At 35.8% G+C, this 22,333-nt stretch overlaps 1 long non-coding RNA gene and 2 gene segments (V, D, J or C); all 3 read left to right on the plus strand.

Moving 5' to 3' along the window:
- Positions 1-3,925: 3,925 nt before the first annotated feature.
- On the plus strand, positions 3,926-10,353 carry LOC127952269 (Ig heavy chain V region 914-like). The segment is given in 5 exon segments: positions 3,926-3,968; positions 4,051-4,087; positions 8,354-8,530; positions 9,993-10,149; positions 10,318-10,353. Coding segments are annotated over 5 exon segments (450 nt in total).
- A 288-nt stretch (positions 10,354-10,641) lies between these two features.
- On the plus strand, positions 10,642-11,187 carry LOC127952964 (Ig heavy chain V region 914-like). The segment is given in 2 exon segments: positions 10,642-10,767; positions 10,854-11,187. Coding segments are annotated over 2 exon segments (366 nt in total).
- A 1,616-nt stretch (positions 11,188-12,803) lies between these two features.
- LOC127953001 (uncharacterized) lies at positions 12,804-14,794 on the plus strand. Its single transcript, XR_008153089.1, has 3 exons — positions 12,804-13,049; positions 13,779-13,878; positions 14,651-14,794. It is a non-coding gene; the product is annotated as an uncharacterized LOC127953001 (long non-coding RNA).
- Positions 14,795-22,333: the final 7,539 nt, after the last annotated feature.

The raw sequence follows: 22,333 nt of genomic DNA on the forward strand, positions 1-22,333 counted from the left end.
CTGCCAGTTGATGCTCTGTTGGGCCAAGAGCCTATAACGGATGACAAACTTGATTGGTTAAAAGTACACCAGGAACGTCTCCGAGATGCCCATGTTCGAGCAAAGGAATATGCAGAAAGGAAGGCTGTGGAAAGAGCAATTCAGCATGAGGAGAAAGTATATTGCCCCACGGTAGAGATTGGACAACATGTGTACCTGCGACACCGACCACCAGGAAGAAACAAAATTCAGGATGCATGGTCTTCCACCGTTTACAGAGTGGTAGAGGTTCAGGGGACCACATACACTGTGGAGTCTGTCGAAGGGGATATGGTAAAAAGAGTGCACAGATCCAACCTCAGGCCCTGCAATAGTCCAGTCCCAGTGCCCATTCCAAGGCGTCGGAAGTCCCCTGTGCTGGAGGTACCTACCTCACCTGCAGGGTCAGAAATCCCCTCATTGGAGACAGAGTGCGTTCTGGTGGAGGAAGTTCTGTGTCCTGGGGAGAAACTGACGTTAGTCTCAACTTCGGAGTCTGCAAAACAGCCCGTTCCTCAGCTCGGAGACTATCTCAATGATCAGGAAGAGGAATCTGGTATGAGCGGTGACTGGTCAGGACCAGCGAGTCATGAGACACATGATGATAACCTGGAAGTGACGCCAGTATTTCGGGAGCCAGAAACCGAAAGTGTCCGCTTACCTGCTGAGAATCCAGTGATGAGACCGGTGCCTACCCCTAGAAAGAAAAGAGAAGAGTGTGTTAAGCCAGAAGTGCCTTATCCTGCTGTGCGTAAAACACCTAGAACAACTGCAGGAGTGCATAGTAACCCAAACCGATTACCCAAGTCTACATGTAATGCAGTGTCTTTTAGTCCTGATGTGCTCTCCCAGGTGCTAGCTGGCATGGTCCTCTATACCACAGGGAAGCTTCAAGGGGGACAAGATGATTAGGGTTGGTAGTCACCGGGGACGTCGACTATCAGCAGGGGAGAGTGTAACCAGGTCAAAAGTTACAAAAGTTATCACTGGACTGATTAGTAAAAGCTTGATGTTAAGGGACTCAGCATGTATCACACTGTAGCATGTTCCATCCAATACGCTAGCCCTTTAAGAAATGTGAATGTGTGACGTTCTGGAAGTGTCGCGAGATTCGCCTGTAAACAGCGCGTTTTCATAACGTGTTTTGAATGCTGCTCATGCGGTGGAGCGTCGAAGCCATAAAACTCCGTGTTATTATCAATATAATGAGAGAGATGCACATATAGTGACTGGAAAGCCTTCTTTAATATTTTGTTCATGCGGATGGCTGTGTATTGTGCTGAGTGACCGTGATTTCTGTCGAGACACGTACCCATGTGACGAAATCAGAACGACAATAGATCTCGAAGCGTAAGTGTTGAACTATCATCAATGCCAGTTTATTATTGAGATAATTTTGTTGTGCATGATGTGATTTGAACATTAAGTGATTAGTGGTCATCCTTGGTCGATTATAGAGGGGAGAAGAGAGCTCTGTAGGCCTTCTGTTTCCTCAGGCCGAGTGTGAAGCAACAGAGTGAGTGTTATTAATTAATCCATTCTAAAAATTGTTTAATACTCATGCATATGTGTGTTTTTTTGTAACCAGTAGATTGTTACAGTTGTTCTGGTGTCGTGTTTTCCAAATGTTAAGAACCAGTGTTGTATTGTGTCTATTACTGTCCACAGAGGGGAAATTGAGTTCATCATTGGCTGTGAAAGCGTGTACAATGCTATGGTGATGCTATGATGATGAACAGTAAGTTTGAATTAGTTGACGTTTAAAGTGTACAAGTGTTAATTTACTGTGATTTGAGATTGAGTGAATATTAGCCAGTGTAATGTATTAATGTTACTGGGAAATGTGGCTTCTAATTTCATTTTTATGCATGTTATGTTACATAAGCAGCCTTATTTGATCTTCTATGCATGCTGACAAATCTTGTAACACTCTGTGTATTTGTTTTTCAGTATAAGAGTCCACTATCGTTGTCTATGTTGGTTATATTCATGTAATTGACCTGTTAATGTGGTGACTGAGAACAAAGAGACAAGAGAGTTTGATGTAAAGAAAAAATAACATCTTTATTGATTTCAACCACTGTAACAAGCCTTACTGTGTAACACCCTTAAGATTTGCATAATTAACGCTGCACTGTTAAGTGCAGTCTGGAATAAACGATCCCCTTAAAAAAAATTAATTCCTGTGTCCGGTGTAGTCACTAACACTCACACCGGGCCACATAAATAATCTAGTTACAATTACTTGCGCTCAGAAAGTTTGGCGTAACTTGCCTGGAACGGTACAAAGTCGTTAGTAGATATATGAAATAGTGATTACGAGCTCAAAAACCTGCCTGTAACGCGCGCAGGATCAGAACTATAGCGACTGACTGGGATGAGGAAGAGGTGGCGAGAGCAAACATGTATGATGGCCCGCAGCCGTGTAATTTCGATCGACCCAGCCGTGAGAGGGCAAATGAGGAATTGCCAAGAATTGATATCTGTCAAAGCCTGTAATGCATGGTCCGAGGAGAATGAGTGGAGTTGGTGAAGTGTCCTGGTGAGTTGCTATCATTTAGCATCGCAGCAATGAGCACTGGAGCTAGTTTACGAGCAGCAGTGCACAATAACGACACCCACACACACACCCACACACACACTGTATATATATATATATATATATATATATATATTTTTTTTTATTTTTATTTTTTTTTTTTACTGTCATTGAGTAGCACCGATTGAAAAAAATCTTTGTTTTCTTTATTTCTAGTGGCAGTGATCATGACGTTAGTTCAGATGAGTATCGGTAACCTTTGTCATAGTGTCGTAGTACTGGTAAACTTTGTCTTTATCATCTAGAAATAGAAGGCATCATGCTAGCTATATGGACGTTTCTAAGCGTTTATCTCTTCCTCCGGTGAAAATGTTGTTGCAAACGTAGCCGTGTGTCTGTCGCTGTGTTTGGCAGGCTTGTGCTGTAGGGAAGCGAGTGCGTTTGGGTCGCTGTTGGTCGATATCTCTCTATCTAACTGTCTGTCTATCTATGTATATATGTAGTCTATCTATCTATATATATATATCTATGTATTTATCTATTTATCTATAATCTGCGCTATCTGAATACTCTTGTCTACTACTCGTCATTCTCAAGGCGGGCTTTGGTAAATTCTCTCCCCAACGTGACGTGATGCAATGCATCAGAATCAGAATCAGAATGAGCTTTATTGCCAAGTATGTTTACACATACGAGGAATTTGTTTTCGTGACAGAAGCTCCGCAGTACAAGAGAATGACAGCGACAGAACATAAAACACATAATAAAAGAATAAAAAAAATACAAATAAGTAGATAGTGAATGACAATATACAAATTGACAATTGTAGGCAGGTATATTACAAAATGCAGTTATGTATGTACATGTATATTATGTGCATAATATACATGTGGGGGAAAGGAGACTGCTGCAAGATAGTACCTACTTTTTCGTATTATATTCCGTTTTGTGATACCCAACAACATAAAATACAATGGATGACAGTTTAAATGTGTATTACCAACAAGCAAATTGCACAAATTCCTTAAAAAATTTACCTTGCAACACGGCCTTTAAGCTCTACAGCTTTATTAAAGACCTTTACCGACTTTCTCATGGACAAAACACAATGCCATGTCTATTTGATGGAACTGAGGGGTTGCACGCACATGCCTGCTGCAAAAATGTTACATTTATTTACTGAAGTACAATATTATTTGCATATCAAGATAGCTGATACAATTGACCATACAATGAACCTCAATAGTCTCAAGTTCCAGTGATTCCACTATTTGGGGTTCGATGCAAATGAACTGATGTCTGTTTCATATTTAAACAGCTACACTGTGGAGTGCAGGACTCATCATCATCATTCAGCCTTCATAAACCATGTTCACTTCATTTCTCTTGCTGTTGCTGGCTGCTGTGTCTTGTAAGTGAATCCCCTGAATAAACAAACAGTTTTTAGTGTCAATATTCATATTCATAAATCTAAATGTTGTGTTTATCCACAGGTATTGACTGTCAGGTTGTGCTCACACAGTCTGAACAGTCAGTAGTTGTGTCTCCAGGTGCTTCCTACAAACTGACCTGTGCCTGCAGTGGGTTTACTGTTAGTGGCACTAACATGTACTGGATCCGTCAGGCACCTGGAAAAGGACTGGAATGGATTATTTATTATTATTCAGATTCTGCTAAGAGCTCAGCTCAGTCAGTTCAGGGCAGATTCACAGCATCTAAGGACAGCTCTAATCTCTATCTGCACATGAGTCAGTTAAAGACTGAAGACACTGCAGTGTATTACTGTGCAAGACACACAGTGGAAGCACAAATACAAGCACCTGTTCAAAAACTCATCATGAGAAATGGGGCGGACATGTTTGAGTTATGCAAGCTCCAAAGTAGCATAAGGCCAATCGGAGGTGTTTTAAATGTACTAAAAATAAAAACTTATTTATAAAACTTGTATTAATTTCACACTTGGTTTCCAGTAACTCTGTATCTCACTAGTCTGTTTTCTAGAGTAACCTATGTATTTGTATTTAATATTCAGTAATATTAATTTATCTTATAGAAATAAAGTACTGGACATTTTTTACAATACCATTTCTATACATAACTGCATTAACTCTACATGGGTACTGTCACAATGGAAGCCATTAAAAAAAGTAGTGCTAGGATTTATAGATTAATTAAACTATTTATCATGACCATACTACACTGTAAAAAAAAATTGCCGTTAAATAACAGTAATTTTCTGGCAGCAGGGGCGCCAGTAAAGTACTGTTAATTTACAGCTCTTAACCATTAATTTACCACTCTTATTTTTTAACAGTATTTTACCGTAAATTCTACCATGGAAATTAACTCCACTCCCACTGCTTCAAACAGTTCGAGTTTTTAAAACTAGCATTCCTACGATGTTAGCACTATGAACTTATTTCATTTGAGTCCACTGAGAAGGAATATTTCTTAATATAACGATGCAAACACTTAATGTGCAGTAATAAAGTAACTAAATACATGACTTTTACTCAAATCACTGCAGCTCATTGTCAGCTATACCACACATGTATATGCTGAAGTACTTAACGCAGAGATCATCACTGTATCAGCGACTCCACATTTACTGCCTTTATATAAAGCAGCAGAAAATCAGAAATTGTGGCTCATCATTGACTGAAGCACAGGCTCTACTCTCCAGCACAATGGTGAACAACAAAACTACATTAAACTAAACGATTTCTCTTGTGCAAACACACATTAATACAGTCAAGTTCAGTATTTACTCTCATTATCAGTGTATGACTTTGCCTAGTTTTTTTTCTATGGATGTTCACAAATATTTTAGTTAAATTAATTTTTTTTCATTTGGTAAATCTGACGTTTACATTTTACAGTATATTACTGTTTTTCCTTGACTTAACGGCAACAAACTGTAGAAAAACACTTTTTTTGCTGGCAACCATTAATTTACGGCAAGAAACAGTTGAAAAACAGTTTTTTACTGGCAGCAGGGGCGCCAGTAAATAACTGTTTTTCTACAGTTTGTTTCCTGTAAATTAATTACAGTTTATTACTGTTAAATTATGTTTCATGCTGTTTTTTCTTCATCTTAAATCTTTAACCCTTTAAACCCCACAAGAAAATCCTCAGTTTTAAATGAACACTTATAATGTGTGCACACTACAGAGTGTTAGAGTAACACCGAATCAGTGAAGTTAATAAGATAATTATGTGATTAATTGATGATTGAGCATTAGTGTAGTGATAAACACCTGCAGAATCACTGAAGGAAAGAGAAACACAAGATCTACAAATGACTTCAGCCACAGCCTTAGATGAAATCAACTGAATAAAAGAATACATCAAATCTCTCAAGATCTGATTAAACAACTATTAAAACAGCTTCACCAGATTCACATTACTAACCAGACTGACTTTATTTCTGTCAGATGTCTACAGAAGAACTTATGGAGAGTTAAATAGGTTTAGATGTTTTTTTCACTACCATGATGGAGATCAGTGTTTACTTTAGTTGGGCTCTTGAACATGACTTTTCAACAACTAAGGTTTTTTTTAACATGCTGTAACAATGCGTCTTTGGAACTTGTTATAGCAAAACAAAAGTACACAGAAGAAAAAAAAAATCTGATATTTTGTTTATATATTGACAAGAACAAACACTATTATTTCTGATCTAATCCCGTGTCTCTTCTCTTATTGAATATTGATATTACAGCATAAGAATGAACACTTCTGAGCCATAAGTTATAAAAGACTGTTAAGAAAATTTCACTCATAATAAAAAAAAAACCTTTGCTGAAATTTAGACAGAAACATCAAGAATCAGCGTATGAATCACAACAATGGTGACAATCCACAAAATAAATGAACAGATCAGCTCTGACCATCACAACACATGCTACTAAAACTTAAAACAAATGCAAAATTATAATCACATAAGAATTCAAGAAAATAAGTGAACAATTCAGGGGCATAATTTATTCATGCCGCAATGCATGCTGGGAGTCATGGATGAGTTTTATCCTGTGCTGGTACCCAGCATGCATTGCATCATAAACCTTTTGATTGTCACCATTGTTGAGATTAATATGCTGATTGTTGATGTCTCTCTTTCAGTGTTGTGAGGACTGCTGCCCGAAATATTTAAAGCTCAAAATTTCATTAAATCCATATCCAGATAATCACATAACCGTTCAATCTTATAAAATTGAAGAAACAAACAAAAGAAAAGTGTTATTCACTCATATATTTCAACACCAAATTATGAATTGACTATTATAGCAACAAGTCAGTCTAGTAGATCATGCTTGACAGAAACCGTCATAGTCACTTGACCATGAAGATTAATATTGCTGTAACAGATGTATCATAAAGATACAAATATAACAATGAAACAAAAGTTGAAGTACAAAAGTCAATGGTCAGGAGCCCAACTAAAGCAAACACTGATCTCCACAATGGTGACGTCAGACGAAACAGTAACATTATCATCTAAATCTCTGTAATTCTCAATAAGATTTTTTGATCTCTGTTCTCTGATCTGATAGAAATAAAGTCAGTCCGGTTAGTAATGAGTGAAGTTGATAAAGCTGTTTGTTGATTGTTGAAATCTTCAGTTGATTTCATCTAAAGCTGTGGCTGAAGTCAGTTGTATTTCTTGTGTTTGTCTTGTTTCTTTTTTCTTCAGTGATTCTACTCGTTAACAGCAGCTGTTGATCATTGTCTGAATTCACTAATTAGTTTTCATTCTCTCTGTTAGGTGGACTATATTAGTAAACTCATGTGGAATAGTGAATGAGGGTGTAGGGTGTGATTTGAAACACAGCCGCTGAGTGTCGACTTTGAACGTTGTTAATTTACGATATATAGCAGCAGGCTACTTCTCGAAAACGATGAATATTACCCAGAATGCACTGTTTTACTGAAAAACAGTATGTTACTGTCGAAATTTGGCCGTTTTTTTACAGCGATTTTTAACAGTGTATGACCATCCTGCAAAAGCAGCCTACCAGGCAGAAACATGTGACAGTTTAACTCATTTCACCCCAAAAATTTGAACAAAACCAGTCTATGGTATTCATCAGGGAAGGAGAAAATGTAATAAACTAATAATAATAATAGTAAAAAAAATATTAAAAACAAACAACCAGACAAACACTTCCTTGCCGAGCTAGAAACTGATTGCTGAAAATGATCAGATCACAATAGCAGTTATATTGCAAACATCCCCAAAATATAAAATATTACTTGTTTATTTTGGGTCTGAATTTCTTTGTATTATAAACCCTCAATATTTTACTCCTCAATATTTTGTCAGTGAAATTTGTGAACAAAAACTGCTGCAAAATCAGAATTGCATGTTTAATAAGCATAATCATATTTACTCATGGTAAGTATAGGAATACATCTTTATGTATTCATCTTATTCATCTTTACATCTCTCTGAATTCTGATCTCCCGCACTTGATCGTCATTCACTAATTCAGGTCTCCCGATCTCCTTCATCTCCTAGTGTTCCTGTGTTTGTTTGTTCCGACCATTATCTACCTGCTTCTCAATCCCCACCACCAGCTCCTCCACAATCTTTACATCATCCCATGCTCTATAAGACCTGGTAACTGGACAGTTCATCCATCAGTATCCTTGCTCATGCCTCTGCCACTTACCACATCTCTACAATAAACCTGTCTGTTTGATTCTAATTGTCTGTGTTCAGAGTCCATCTATTCGTTGCACTTATACTTCTTTATTAGTGACTGCTGTAGACAATGGTCTGACTTGAGTTTAAAGATCTGAGTCAGTCATCATCAAACCTGGGAACAATCATAAACTGACCTGTACCTTCTCTGGGATTGATGTTGGAGCTGCAGATATTTCATGGACAAGACAAGTTGAAGGAAAAGCGCTTGAGTGGATCTCACATATTTCTTCTCCAAGTGGCAGCAGCCAGAGATGTATAGTAACGAAGTAGAACTACTTCACTACTGTACTTAAGTACTAAAAGGCGGTATCTGTACTTTACTAGAGTATTATTTTTTTCTCCTACTTCCACTTTTACTTCGGTACATATTTTCGCTGAGTTTAATACTTTTACTCCGATATTTTTTTTATGTGCTGCATCGTTACTCGTTACAATTATAATAATGTTACGAATCATTCCATTACAAACCACTGCCAGAACTGTAGATGGCAGGTTTGATGAAGCTGGCACATCATTGAGCGAAACAAGCGATTAAGAAGACTGCGTGTGCTGACTGAACTGCTGTGAAGAGAGAAATGAACACCGAGACGAGCCAGATAATGACTCGTTCACGAGTCAAGAAACGGTTGCATCGGTTTTCGGATGACCAGTTAGTTCTTTCTGACAGTTCGATTCAATAAACCAGTTGAAGAAAACAGTTCACCGATTATTTTGCGCTCGATGCAATGGCGTCATTGGCGTTGACTGCACATGTCATGGGCTCATAACATTAACACAGAATCAGTTCAGAATCAATCACCAAAAGAATCAGTTCGGTTCCAGACGCTCTGTGTCGGTTTGCTTCATGCTAAATCACACATGCGCAGTATCATCAGCTCCTCGGTTCACGAATCGGACGCGTCTGATAGAAACGGTTCTTGACTCGTGAACGAGTCATTATCTGGCTCGGCTCGGTGTTCATCTTCAGTTCTCTCTTCACATCAGTTCAGTGTACTGTTTGAGTCAATGAATTACTCCGGGATATTGGTTTGTTTTAACTCAGAGGGAGTGTCAGACACATTAAACAAGTTAACAGCTTAATTCATCTGTGGATTAATGCGTATTGGAGACGCGAACTGTTTAAAACGATTCAGTTCGATTTGGTGGACTGTTTCAAAAAGATCCGGTTAAATTGAATGATTCGTTCGCGAACCAGATATCACAAACTGCTTTGTTTTTAACTGTTTTACAACAGACACGGAAGAGAAGACAATTCTGAATAAAGTCGTAGTTTTTGCTATTTTTGGACCAAAATGTATTTTCGATGCTTCAAAAAATTCTAAATGACCCTCTGATGTCTTATGGGTTTGAAACAACATGGGTAAGTTATTAATGACATCATTTTGCAAATCGGGCTAACTAACCCTAGTAACCGTTTTTTTGTTTACAAGAAGTTACAGTCAAAGGAATTGTGATTGTCCTTTAGGTTAATCATTTGAAATAGTAAAAACAATATGTTCAAACTTTTGACTACTTACTTTAATAGCTACATAACACAATACTTCTACTTTTACTTTCAGTACTTGAGTAGTAAATTTTAAAATAGACTACTTGCAATACTTAAGTACAAAAAATGTTGAATACTTTAGTACTTCTACTTAAGTGTGGTGCTTAAAGAGCACTTCTACTTCTACTCAAGTCACTTTTTTGATAGAGCACTTGTACTTTTACTCAAGTATGGTTCTCTAGTACTTTATACATCTCTGGCAGCAGCAAATATTACTTTAAAACTGTTGAAGGACGATTCACCATCTCCAGAGACAACAGTAAAATGCAGGTGTATCTGCACATGACAAATCTGCAGACTGAAGACACTGCCGTTTATTACTGTGCTCGAAAAAAAACAGTAACACAAGAAGCTTCTGTGCAGTACATAAACTTAATGTGCTTTGGAGAAACTATACACTGTTCAGGCCAGACTTTATCAAAACAGTTCAGATGGTAAGATGGACCATCTCTCATTCTTCAATATCAACAATAAAATATGAAGAAATTCTCAACCATCTCACCACAGTGCAAACCCAAAACATTTTACTCCAACTATGAATAAAGGAATCTCTATGTTTACCTTTGTGCGTGAAACCGTGTAAATACTACATATTTTGAGGAAGAATTTATATGTTTTTTTTATGATTTGAGAAAACTGAATTTAGATTAAATAAAAACATATGCAATTAATGGGTAACATCTCTACCATAGCTTAGTAAATAAGAATTATCAAAGAATACATATAAAGGCAGACATGGTTACAAAGGTTAATAAGGACACAGAAATGCAAATGTACCTTTAGAGGGCACCCTATGCAAACCTACTTCTATTTGTCTTCCTCAAAAGTCTCCAAACTATTCATCTCCAGACACAAAACTTGTTTGTGACTCTGATGCATCAGCCTGCTCTTTTCACAACATGACAATGGATATTGTGTCTAAACTGGGTTTTATCTTCATGTTTGCTCTCACAGAATGTAAGATTGTCTTGAAAAGCTGTTGATAATCAGACTTATTCATGTGTACTGTTGTAAATGTTAATATTGAACTGTTTGTTTTTCAGTTTGTTGGTGTCAAACACTGACTGAGTCTGAGTCAGTGGTCATTAAACCTGGAGGATCTCACAGACTCATCTGTACATTCTCTGGATTTAGTAGTGACCCAGACTTAGCTTGGATCAGACAGACTGCAGGAGGAGGTCTGGAGTGGTTGGCATACATCTCATCTGGTAGTAGTATATACTACTCTCAGTCTGTTCAGGGACGCTTCACCATCTCCAGAGACAACAGCAAGAAACAGATGTATCTGCAGATGAATAATATGAAGAATGAAGACACTGCTGTATATTATTGTGCAAGAGAGACACAGTGATGAAAACAGCTACAGCACTGCACAAAATCTGAGAACAAACAACTCTTTATTCCATTTCGTATTCCTTAAACAATAATTTAGGGGAAAGAGTGATGTAACCCTTTACAATACATGTGCAATATAGATCATTCCAGCAGCACTCTTCCAACAACCATTACAGAATTTAAAAGAAAAATATTAACCAACACCAATATCATTCACAACTAAGAATGAAAGATTTAAATTTAGATCTAGCAGAAAGATTGTAATGAATGTCATACATTGATAATTCTAAACAGAGAAGACAGATAAGTCACTGCTTGACATTTGAGTTTATAAGTACTGATCTTTTTCTTTTATGTCCAGAGTTGATGATGCTGACGTGTCCCTCCATCCTCCCCATCACCACCAGGTTAGTCCCTGTCCATCCATCAGAGGGTGGGCTCCGTCCCTGCCTTCATCTTCAGGCAGGTTCAGCCAAATCTGCATCCACAGGATTCAGACTAAGCTCAGGGCCTATGCCAAATAACTTTTCCAGACTTCATGAATCATTGCTCGCTACCATCTGTAAATCCTTTATAGAATAAATACCATGTAAACGTTCACCTGTCTTTTGAGTCTTTCTGGCAGAATGATAACGCTGAGCTCTGAGAAACTGCTGCTGTTGTTTTGAACTAAAGCATTGGTTTCTGATCCTTGTCCTGAAGAATCCCCAAGACCCCAACACGACGTGTTTTTGATTTATCTCTTATCTGACACACATTTAAGGTCTTTGAATCTCTCCTAATGTGCAGCTGATTGAATCAGGTGTGTTTGAATATGAAAGTCATAAAAAATTGCATTCTTCACCTTTTTATGTGCTTATAGACTTATGTTGTCCCTTTTCTGTAGAAATCAATTATTCCATCTTTTCACTCTTTACAGTGTATTATTCAATCACTGATCTTGCACATGTGCAACAGATAAAGTTTATAAAATGCATAAATATATGGTCAGTGCTTACTGTCTTTTCATTACCTATTCTCATGAGTCTAAAGTAACTTTTTCTTACATGACATGACATTGAAGGAAAAAACCTCCACTTTAATTGTTTAATTCAATGTTATCCACACTGTTCTACTGTTGAATTCAATAAACGTTTAAGCAAATATATATATTTTTTTGGATTAACTTAGTTGAAGATATTTACACTAAATGTGAGTAACTTCAAGACTTTTTTTATATAAATCAAGAATATAAAATTGAGCAACTAATTTTGCATAATTGTTAATAATTATCATAAGGATGGTGGAAGGAAGATGTTTATGTCAATGCAAATCTCCACCCTTCTCTCATGTAAACAGAGGCACACATGTACAATAAAAGCTTTTTTTTTTACAGAGTCATAGCAGAGTGGATTGGATATTTCTATACTTCCAGTAGCAATGGTGTCACAGATTCTCTGAAAAATCAGTTTCTCTTCTGAATCCTACAGCAACACAGTTATTTTAACAGGAATTTCAACTCTGAAGACACAGCTGTGTATTATTGTGCTCGTGATGCACTGTGCCACAAACTGCTACAGAACCTGTAAAATAAATAAATAAAAACTCTGAACTCAACACATATGCACATTTATTTATTTATTTTGGACACAGCATTCTTTTCTTCAGTGTTTTTTCAACCCATTCTCACTCCAAAGGCGTCAAAAACCGAAGCATGGTCAAGCGCCCCTAGCGTCACTTTTATGACGCCAAATGTGCCTCTCGGCGTCGAATATCGAAGCACTACGACCTTCATTGCTTTCAATGGGAAACTTTTGGCGTCAGAATTTGACACGAGGACATGAGATGTTTATCGCTATGAAATCACGTTCAAGAAGTCTCATTCAGCACACATCGCGATACTTGCTATCAGTTCCACAGTTTGGGTGAGTAGTCGTAAATACGCTCTTTTAATGCCTTTTATAAAATGTATTCTGTCTTATTTATTAATCAAATTAGTGCCATATGTTTAATCGCTGTATTATATCGGTCATCCGCGGCTGTCTTTGAGTTTCATTGCGTTTAATTAAATGAACACAGCTGCTAATTAGTCTGATTAAACTCTATCTGTCACGTGACGTGCCATAGACCTTCGAACAGTTTTATATTATTATTAATTTCAGGATTAATGATGTAAGTTGTATTTGTAGTAAAATCATGGTAATCACGACACTTACAATAGTAATAAATGAAATGTGAAGTTAAAACACAGTAAACAGGACATTAGTAACTGTAACTGTAGTTTTACTATGGTATATTAATAATCAATACAACAATACAATAATCACCAAACCAGCTATGTTTGTATCACTGTAATGTTAGTGTTTTTATGTGCTTTTATATGACAGATATCACAGTAATCATATGTTCTGTACCATGCTTTTAATACCTTTTAATGTAAATCCCAAAAAAAAAAAAATCAAATTAAAAATAAATAATAAAACATGTATTTTTCCATTTTGCAGTTCATTCATATCAGTTTATATTTATATATATATATATTTATATATATTTATTATATCTAAATATTTTGCTCACAGATCATTATTAACATTCTTTATATAATTCAATTTTATTTACTCTCCCCATTTTATTATTTTTATTTTTATTTTTAGCTGAAAAGACATAAAGGCAGTCAGCCCAGTGGTGTTTCTGGAGAGGGATTCCTTCAGAAATGGAGAAGACAGAAAGCTGCGGAGGCAGATATATGCAGCAGTAAGTCTGTGATAGTTTGTCCCTTTTATCAAACACTCCTGCTGTTATAATTTGTACAGCATTTGTTGTTTCTTAAACTGTTGCACTGTCCAAATACCCACACTTGCCATCTTTGCACTTGACCACTTGATTACTTATTTGAAGTCTTTCCTGTATTTGGCCTAGTGTTCGAGTGAGCATGATAACCACAAGTGTGTGTCGAACTTTTCATGACCTGATGACTGTGTTTCCCAATCCTGATCCTGGAGAACCCCAGCACTGCACGGTTTTGGTGTCTCTCTTATCTGCCTTGGAGTCTTCACTGATGAGCTGATGAGTTGAATCAGGTGTGTTTGATCAGGGAGACATCTCAAATGTGCAGTGTTGGGGTTCTCCAGGACCAGGATTGGGAGCCACTGCCTTATGGGACACTTATGTGTTTACAGAGATTTTTAATAACTAATTATCAATATTTCACATACTGTACATTGGACAGCTTCCCATGACCTCTTGTGAGATCTCGGCAAAAAGTCTGACGATTTATTCCAAAACATGATGCATGATGGGATACACTAAGCTTTGTATAGCGCTCCGGAGCAGTATTGGAGAGGTTTAGTGTGTGTTAAGGACGCTGTGCTTTGGCATTATTAAGACCGGGGACAGTCTCGTTCACACACTGTCACGTACACACACTCTCAAGTTTTTACAGAGGCTGCTTTTATGGTCTAAACAAAACACAGTGTAATGTATAAGTTGAATGTAATTTAATATTTCCTTCCTTTCTGTCTTACAGGATTGTTTGAGGATAACGCTGTAGCTCCATCATGCACAAGGACTCACCTCGTTTACTCTTTATCACCCACACACACAGAAATGGTCCCTGGATCAGTGATTAGACTTTGCAGTGGTTTGATTTTTGCAGAAGATGTAACTTTGTTTTAATTATAAGCTCATAATAGTAGTAGATATAATACACTACCTGTCATGATGATTTATGACTTTGACCTTTGACCTTTTGACAGGTTGAACTTCCGGTAACCTTATGATGGATGGGCGGAACAAATGAGATCAAGGGTTAACCTATGACCTTTCCACGCATCGATCATGCGGTTTTGACAGAAAGTTTTACCCTATTGACCTAATTAGTTCTAAATCATGGTTTTGACGGTTAGTTTAAACGGAAGATGAAAGACTCCTCACGCATCGATCATGCGGTTTTGACAGAAAGTTTTACCCTATTGACCTGTTAGTTTTAAATTAAAACGGTATATGAAAGACTCCCCAATCATCGATCATGTGGTTTTGACAGAAGTTGTTTGAAGTTGTGTCAGTTAGTTTGTTTGAAGTTTGTGCCAGTTGTTTGAACTCTGTGTCAGTTAGCTTGTTTGAACTTTATCACAGTTATAAGGTTATGTGTGTGTGTGTGTGTGTGTGTGTGTGTGGGTGTGTGTGTGTGTGTGGTTATACGGCTCCCCCCCCCCATTACATTCATGAGCGGTGTATAAATGGGGTCGGTGTGTTCTACATTTTATATATATATATATATATATATATATATATATACATTCTATATTTATATATATATATATATATATATATATATATATATATATATATATATATATAAAACATTATATAATTTATATAATCTAAAAAACAATTCAAGGTTGAAAACACATTTTAATTATTTCATATTTATATATATATATTAAACATTATATAATTTATATAATCTAAAACACATTTTAATTATTTCACATTTATATATATATATATATATATATATATATATATATATATATATATATATATATATATATATATATATATACATTCTATATTTATATATATATATATATTCAATTCAAGGTTGAAAACACATTTTAATTATTTCATATTTATATATATAAAACATTATATAGTTTATATAATATACATAATCTAAAAACAATTTAACTAAGGTTGAAAAAACATTCCGTTCTTTTAAAAAAGGTTATAAATTAAACTGTATAAAAAAATATACTGAAACCGACTGTTTCAGATAAAACAAGATCTTTTTTTCCTTTTTTATTTTTTATTTTTTTTTAGAGAGCAGAAAAAGAGATGTTTTCACACACCTTTGATCCTGACCCTCTGTGTCCCCACTGTCTGCGTTTGCACGCCACAGTGCACACTCGTCGGAATTTACTAACCAATCATAATATCTTCAAAGCCATTTTTTAATTAAAACCAAACGTATCTCACGTGGGAGTACCATGATTTTGACAGTTTTCTGACGGTTCACCTATGAATTACGTTTGGTGTGCGGCTAGCATCTCTTGTACCCCTCTCTCTCTCTCTCTCTCTCTCTCTCTCTCCCTCTGATGCCTGTGTACACACATTCGTCTCCAAGTCTTATTTTCTTCTTTTAATGAATATAAACACATTATACATTCGCAAACAATATAAAACAAAACATTTACATTAGTTTTGTTCATCACTAAAAATATACATTTTACCAGGATCGGGGAAAAAATATATAATTGAACAGAATGAAGAATATGGTCTATTGAGGAACCCGGACGTGTCATTGACACAATTCAGTTAAATTCATTTCACATTATTTGTTGCAAGACATTTTCTATATTATATTTAAAACCTTTTATATCCATCTTTATATCATATCTTTTTCAAAAAGCTGTTTAATTATTTATTTTAACCGTACACCTACAGTACCACCATACAATAAAATGCTGCATGCACGTACACTTTTAAGCGATCTGAATTATGACTAGCCTATAAATTTCATCATAAGCCACACGTACATTGTTATATCACTATAATATCCACGGCGCTATACAAATTTGTATTCTGATAAACCATATAAACAAGCGGACATACGCGTGGACATATCAAGTTAAAAAGAGACTTATCTCTATTTTAAACAATATTAAATTATATATGACGGCATGTTACTAAACCGGAACATACATTTTAAACAAGTATTCATCGTTTTTATAAAACACATCGCAGTAACAGACATGTTACTAAACCAAAACAAATAATTTAATCATACATTTTTTTAATCATATATTCAATCAATACTTATACAACATATACAAACACATTTTAAACATATTTTAAACAAAAACTAATCATAAACGCAGCCTTCTCAAAATTACAGACATGTACAATCATGCTGATCACATATTATGGGATATTCAGACTTTTAGCCACTAATACGTTTTAGGATAATATAAAACACTAACGTCTGAGGGGTGTCAAAATATCTCCAGTCCCCAAAACCCACTCAGACTCCAGGGGTTAAAGAATATGAAAATAAATAATTATATAATGACATCAGGCTACTAAAGCAATTCATTAAACAAAAAAAGGTATTCAACATTTAAGTTAATCAAACTTATAAAACACACCATACTCTTCTTTTTTTTAAAAGATAACTTATCTTAAATGTGATAGCATAGTATATATACAATAAACATTTCTGATGATACATATAAAAATTTATCCCTTACATTTTTAGACCGGTGAGAGATGTCCAAACATGAATGAAATATCCCCAAAATAAAATAATACGACTTAAAAAAAAAAATTAATAAATAAAAATGATTAAATCATAAACAGAATCTCACAGGTCTTCGTAGTGAAATGTATGTGAGACCTGAGGGGCTGCTTCACACACACCCCGCGCAGGCGAGGGTGGAGTTCCAGACCGCATGATCAAAGTGTACATTAGAATGGATAGAATGGTGTACATAGAATGGTGTACATTATTTCAAAGCTAACATTAATGTAATGTTTTTTAATAATCAGTACCCCCAGTACATCTGATGTCCGTTGATTCTTAATTCAACAAAATGATGATATGTATTACCTAAAATATTTTATATAATATTATATAATAAAAAATTATTTATATCATATCATATATATGATTATATTATATCAGATGCGTCATGCATTAATCACTTTAGATTCTTTAAAGTTCTTATTTTTAGCACCATCTTCAAAGTTTTCATACCATCTCTCTCTCTCTCTCTCTCTCTCTCTCTCTCCCTCACACACACTCTCTCTCCCTCTCTCTCCCTCACACACACACACACACACACACACTCTCTCTCTCTCTCTCTCTCTCTCTCTCTCTCTCTCTCCCTCTCTCTCTCTCTCTCTCTCCCTCTCTCTCCCTCACACACACACGCACACACAATATGAAACATGATGCCAAAGTCTTTCTGTATGTTTTAAAAATAAAAAAATAAAAAATATTGATTTAGCTTTAAATCTATACTGAGGAGCTCGTTTGTTTGTCACAGTATAGACTGTGAAGTTTAGATGAAGTGGCTTTATCTTTTAGAAGAAAGACCCTCGATCGTATTCAACCATTAAAGATGGTTCAGGAAAGACCCACGCGTCCTAGAGATGTAATTTATGTGCGTTGCTACGGTCGTAAACCTTTCACATATCCACGGTACTTTCAGACACAGAGCAGGAAAGACATTTGCAGGCCCTCTGCTTAGCCGTCCCAAAATACCTCCATTTAAAAGCAAAAATATTAAAATGACCGCCTGTACATCTAACAGGCTGTAGTTCTATTTTATATGTTTTGTATTAAAAGTACTTACTTTTGTATTTAAATCCTTATTTAAAACAATATATTTAACCGACAGTATCCCCCCAACGTGTGTTTTCCATCAGTTGTTTGCCCTTCAGCCTTATTACGTAGTGCTTTTCATTTAGCCTACTGTAAGATCCCTTTACAATAGTGTAATGAAAGTTAACTTTTCTTAAAGTTTATAGTTGTATGTTACTGTATCCCCATCCTTCTATCCTGTAGATTGTATGCGTACAGTAAAATAACAAATATACATCTTGCTTAAAGTCACTAAAATAATTACACCTACAATTTGAAACGTGTTTAAACACATTGTGTATCACTAAAGCAAGGCACACCGTCTATCGTCTAATTTTTTTTTAATAACCCGATGACCGGCATCGTCTCTTCATATAATTTATCCACCCGAGTGCTTTTCTCACACGAGTAGAAAACTCTTTCTCTTTGGAGCTGTTTGGCAGAAACATAATTTCTACATCAGAATTTTTTTTAAATGTACGACTGAACTTTTCTCATTCGACAGAAATACTATTTTCAAATTATTTACCCGGCCTATAACACTCGGTGTAAATGTTCTTACCTAGAACAGAAAACATACGCTTTGACTGTTTTGTAGATGCCAACAGATTATGTCAAGGGTGTTTCACATCTAAGAATCACAATGTTTTGTAAATCACATTTTTCTTACACCTCGAGATTCAGCCGTATCAAGATTTTGGACGGCCGTTCACAATTTGTTTGTCGGATCCTACGTTTTTATGCGATCTTTGTGCGGCGTCATCGTAACAGGAATAAATGAAAATTAAGAAATTAAGTTACAGTTTTTCTCTTCGAGATATTTCTTTTAGCTCAACTTTGTGTCAATCCAAAAGTGTGATCGCATGAAGCATCGAAGCAAAAATGAAGTCTAGCTGTTTTACACTTAAAACTATTACAACCTAAACAAATCAAACGGTACACTCGTTTAAGTTTGAGCGCGTTAAAGTTTCCACACTCTTGTGAGATACATTTTATCCATAACCTTTTCGTGTATTCGAGCGACCAAATCACTAAGAAAGAGAGTATAGCAAGAAAACTAACGTTTACAACGCATATAGAATTCAGAATACAATTGTTAAAGTATTTTTTTGTTAACTGTTGATTTGTAAATTACATTTTTATTACTCCGTTAGATTTAGTCATCGTGTTCGGATAGCCGATGACACAATTCACATTTTTATTTTTAAGACTCCTGTAAGTCCATGCTAACTCTCGCGTGGGAAAGAGAGCGGGGTGAGTGTATTCTATTTATTTAAGAAAAATTATTAAACATTTCCCCCGAACATTTTTTTTTTCTATTATTTTGACAAAACACGACACGACGACATTAAAGAATGTTATCAGCTCCTACGGCCATCTTCTTCGATTCAAATAAAGCAACATCTCTTGTGTACGTGTGTATGTGCTAAACATCTTTGCTTCTCCACTTCTCCAGATTTGTTAGATGGGCTACCGTTGTAATACAAACACATTTGAGAACTACGACGTTCTCACTTTTGTAACGGTTATAGAAAAATACCGTACACACTTTTGCATTTCATAATTCAGTGATTTTAGCTGTAATGAGCACATAAGACAAAAATTGTGATTGTGAAAAAAATTGAGATAGTCGACCGATCTGTTGACACGTTGTTTTGCAGTTTTCCCTGACTGCGGTCAAACATACACTGCCTGTTCATAGGAATTTTACGGCATAAAAATATCGCCCCTACATCTAGAGCTCTTGTTCATATAGCTGATGACCATGTTCACATTGTTTCAACATCTCCGCTCGACATTAAAGAGTAGGCCTATGTGTACTCTCCTTCGGTCATAAGCATTATCATCTGCCGTGCGCTGAGATTTTTCTGCTTTGTCCACTTTCGACGGATTTGCTAGAGGGACTATGTCGCCTTGTTGTAACGTGATTACGTTTAAGATCCATAAGATTGCACTACATTCAACTGAAAAGGTTATAGATATAGTCTTTTATACAGGAAATGTGTATCGGAATAACAATTACCTAATAGTGAAGTCCGCTCTTTTAAACTATTGTGAAAACTTTTAATGTTGATCCGGCCCACCAGCCGTGTATCTTTTTCATTGTTTTTAGATAAAGACTATTCTCAGAGTTTGGTCAAACAGACAAAAAACATGAACAAAATAGAGTACAAGATGATTAAATGATTGTCAAGAGAGTGTTTAAACTGAGATTGTGATGCACTTTAGAGCTTTTTCTGGTCTACCTGTGTCACAATGACAAATAATAGCCACTACCTCGACTTTTAAAATGAGCCTTACCATCTTCTGTTAAGACTCTTATACTTAATACAAACCCATCTAGTACACTAAAGTTAGACATTAAAAGTCATGGATGTGGTATTTTCATCGTATGCATCTCTAAACAGTACTTCAATAAATAAACCGCTGTTGATAAGTCGTTCATTTAAGTGAGAGGCGGGATGATTTTGACCGTTTTAGTCATTCGTCGTGCTTAAGGTCTGATCCAGGAAACCGCGCTACGACTGTAACTGCGCTGTCACGTCTAAATAACCCGCTCTTCTTTAAGAAAACCGCGAGGCGAGCAGTTTCTGACATCTATTAATTCACTTCATTTTTTTCACCACCACAAATATTTTGTTTAGCATACATATTAGTTTTAGTCAGTTACATAGACGTCACGCATTAAGTTTATAGTTATTTTAAATAATTATGATGGAGTTACAGGTTTAGGTTAGTGGGGTGCCTGTAAGCGGTGACAACTTCGAGCATCGGAGACGACGGTGTTACTCAAACAGCCCATATCTTTATCTTTTAACAAAAACTGTCGTATTACGCGTTACTAAGACAAAATCTGTAACAGCGTTCATTAATATGTTGAAATGAAAATAAACACACAAAACTTTATAATGACCGTGAGTTCAATATAGCCTAACACCGCATTGACAAATGTTTGCTCTAACGCTTTCGCCCAAAAATTGCGAGATTTCTTAACGGACGCTAGAGCGAACTGTAAACCACACACTTTCTCATCGCATTATGCTAAGAAACTGCACATGGTTAAAGCTATTACACCATAAACTGTCTAAAGTCGTTAATGTATAAGTACAGTAAACTATTTCTACAAAAAATATCATTGCACTACTGTTTTTGCATATAATACATCGTTCAACAATACTTTTGCACACTCATTCGACTGTATTTATTACCGCCGTTCTCGCGTTCCTGCTGTTCATAATGTATATATAATCCTTCATTGCTCCGTTCATAATGTACATACGATCCCTACATTGCATTCATATTTATATTCTGTATATACTCTGATCAATATCGTATATAGCAACTACACTGTATATTCTGTATAGCTTTACTTACTCTGCACTTTTATGTATATAAAACACTATATTCTTGCACTTCTGGTTAGATGCTAACTGCATTTTATTAGCTCTGTACTTGTAGTCTGCATAATGACAATAAAGTTGAATCTAAACAAGTACAATCGTACGCTTCCAGGACTTTGCTCATTCTTTCTGTTTCAATTTGTTTAAACGGACTTTCGCGTTCTTATCTTATTTTCACCAACTAAGTGTTATTCCTAGGCCTCGCGGATTGTTTTCTAGTTTTGGCCCTCAACCTCTTTGTTCATACGTCGTTCATATATCTCTGTGAATTTGCTTGATTTCATAAAATATATTTTACGTTATATCATTATACTATCCTAGTTTATATCAGATACAAGTTTGTTTCTTCATATTTCTCGCAAGTCAAACCCTAACCAGGGCCCCTTCACCCTCCTCCGCTTTTTGAGCGCAAATCCTCCAACCCATTTTTTTTTGGTAGATAGTA

The sequence above is a fragment of the Carassius gibelio genome, chromosome B3 (assembly GCF_023724105.1).
Source record: "Carassius gibelio isolate Cgi1373 ecotype wild population from Czech Republic chromosome B3, carGib1.2-hapl.c, whole genome shotgun sequence".
In the NCBI taxonomy this organism is placed as follows: domain Eukaryota; kingdom Metazoa; phylum Chordata; class Actinopteri; order Cypriniformes; family Cyprinidae; genus Carassius; species Carassius gibelio.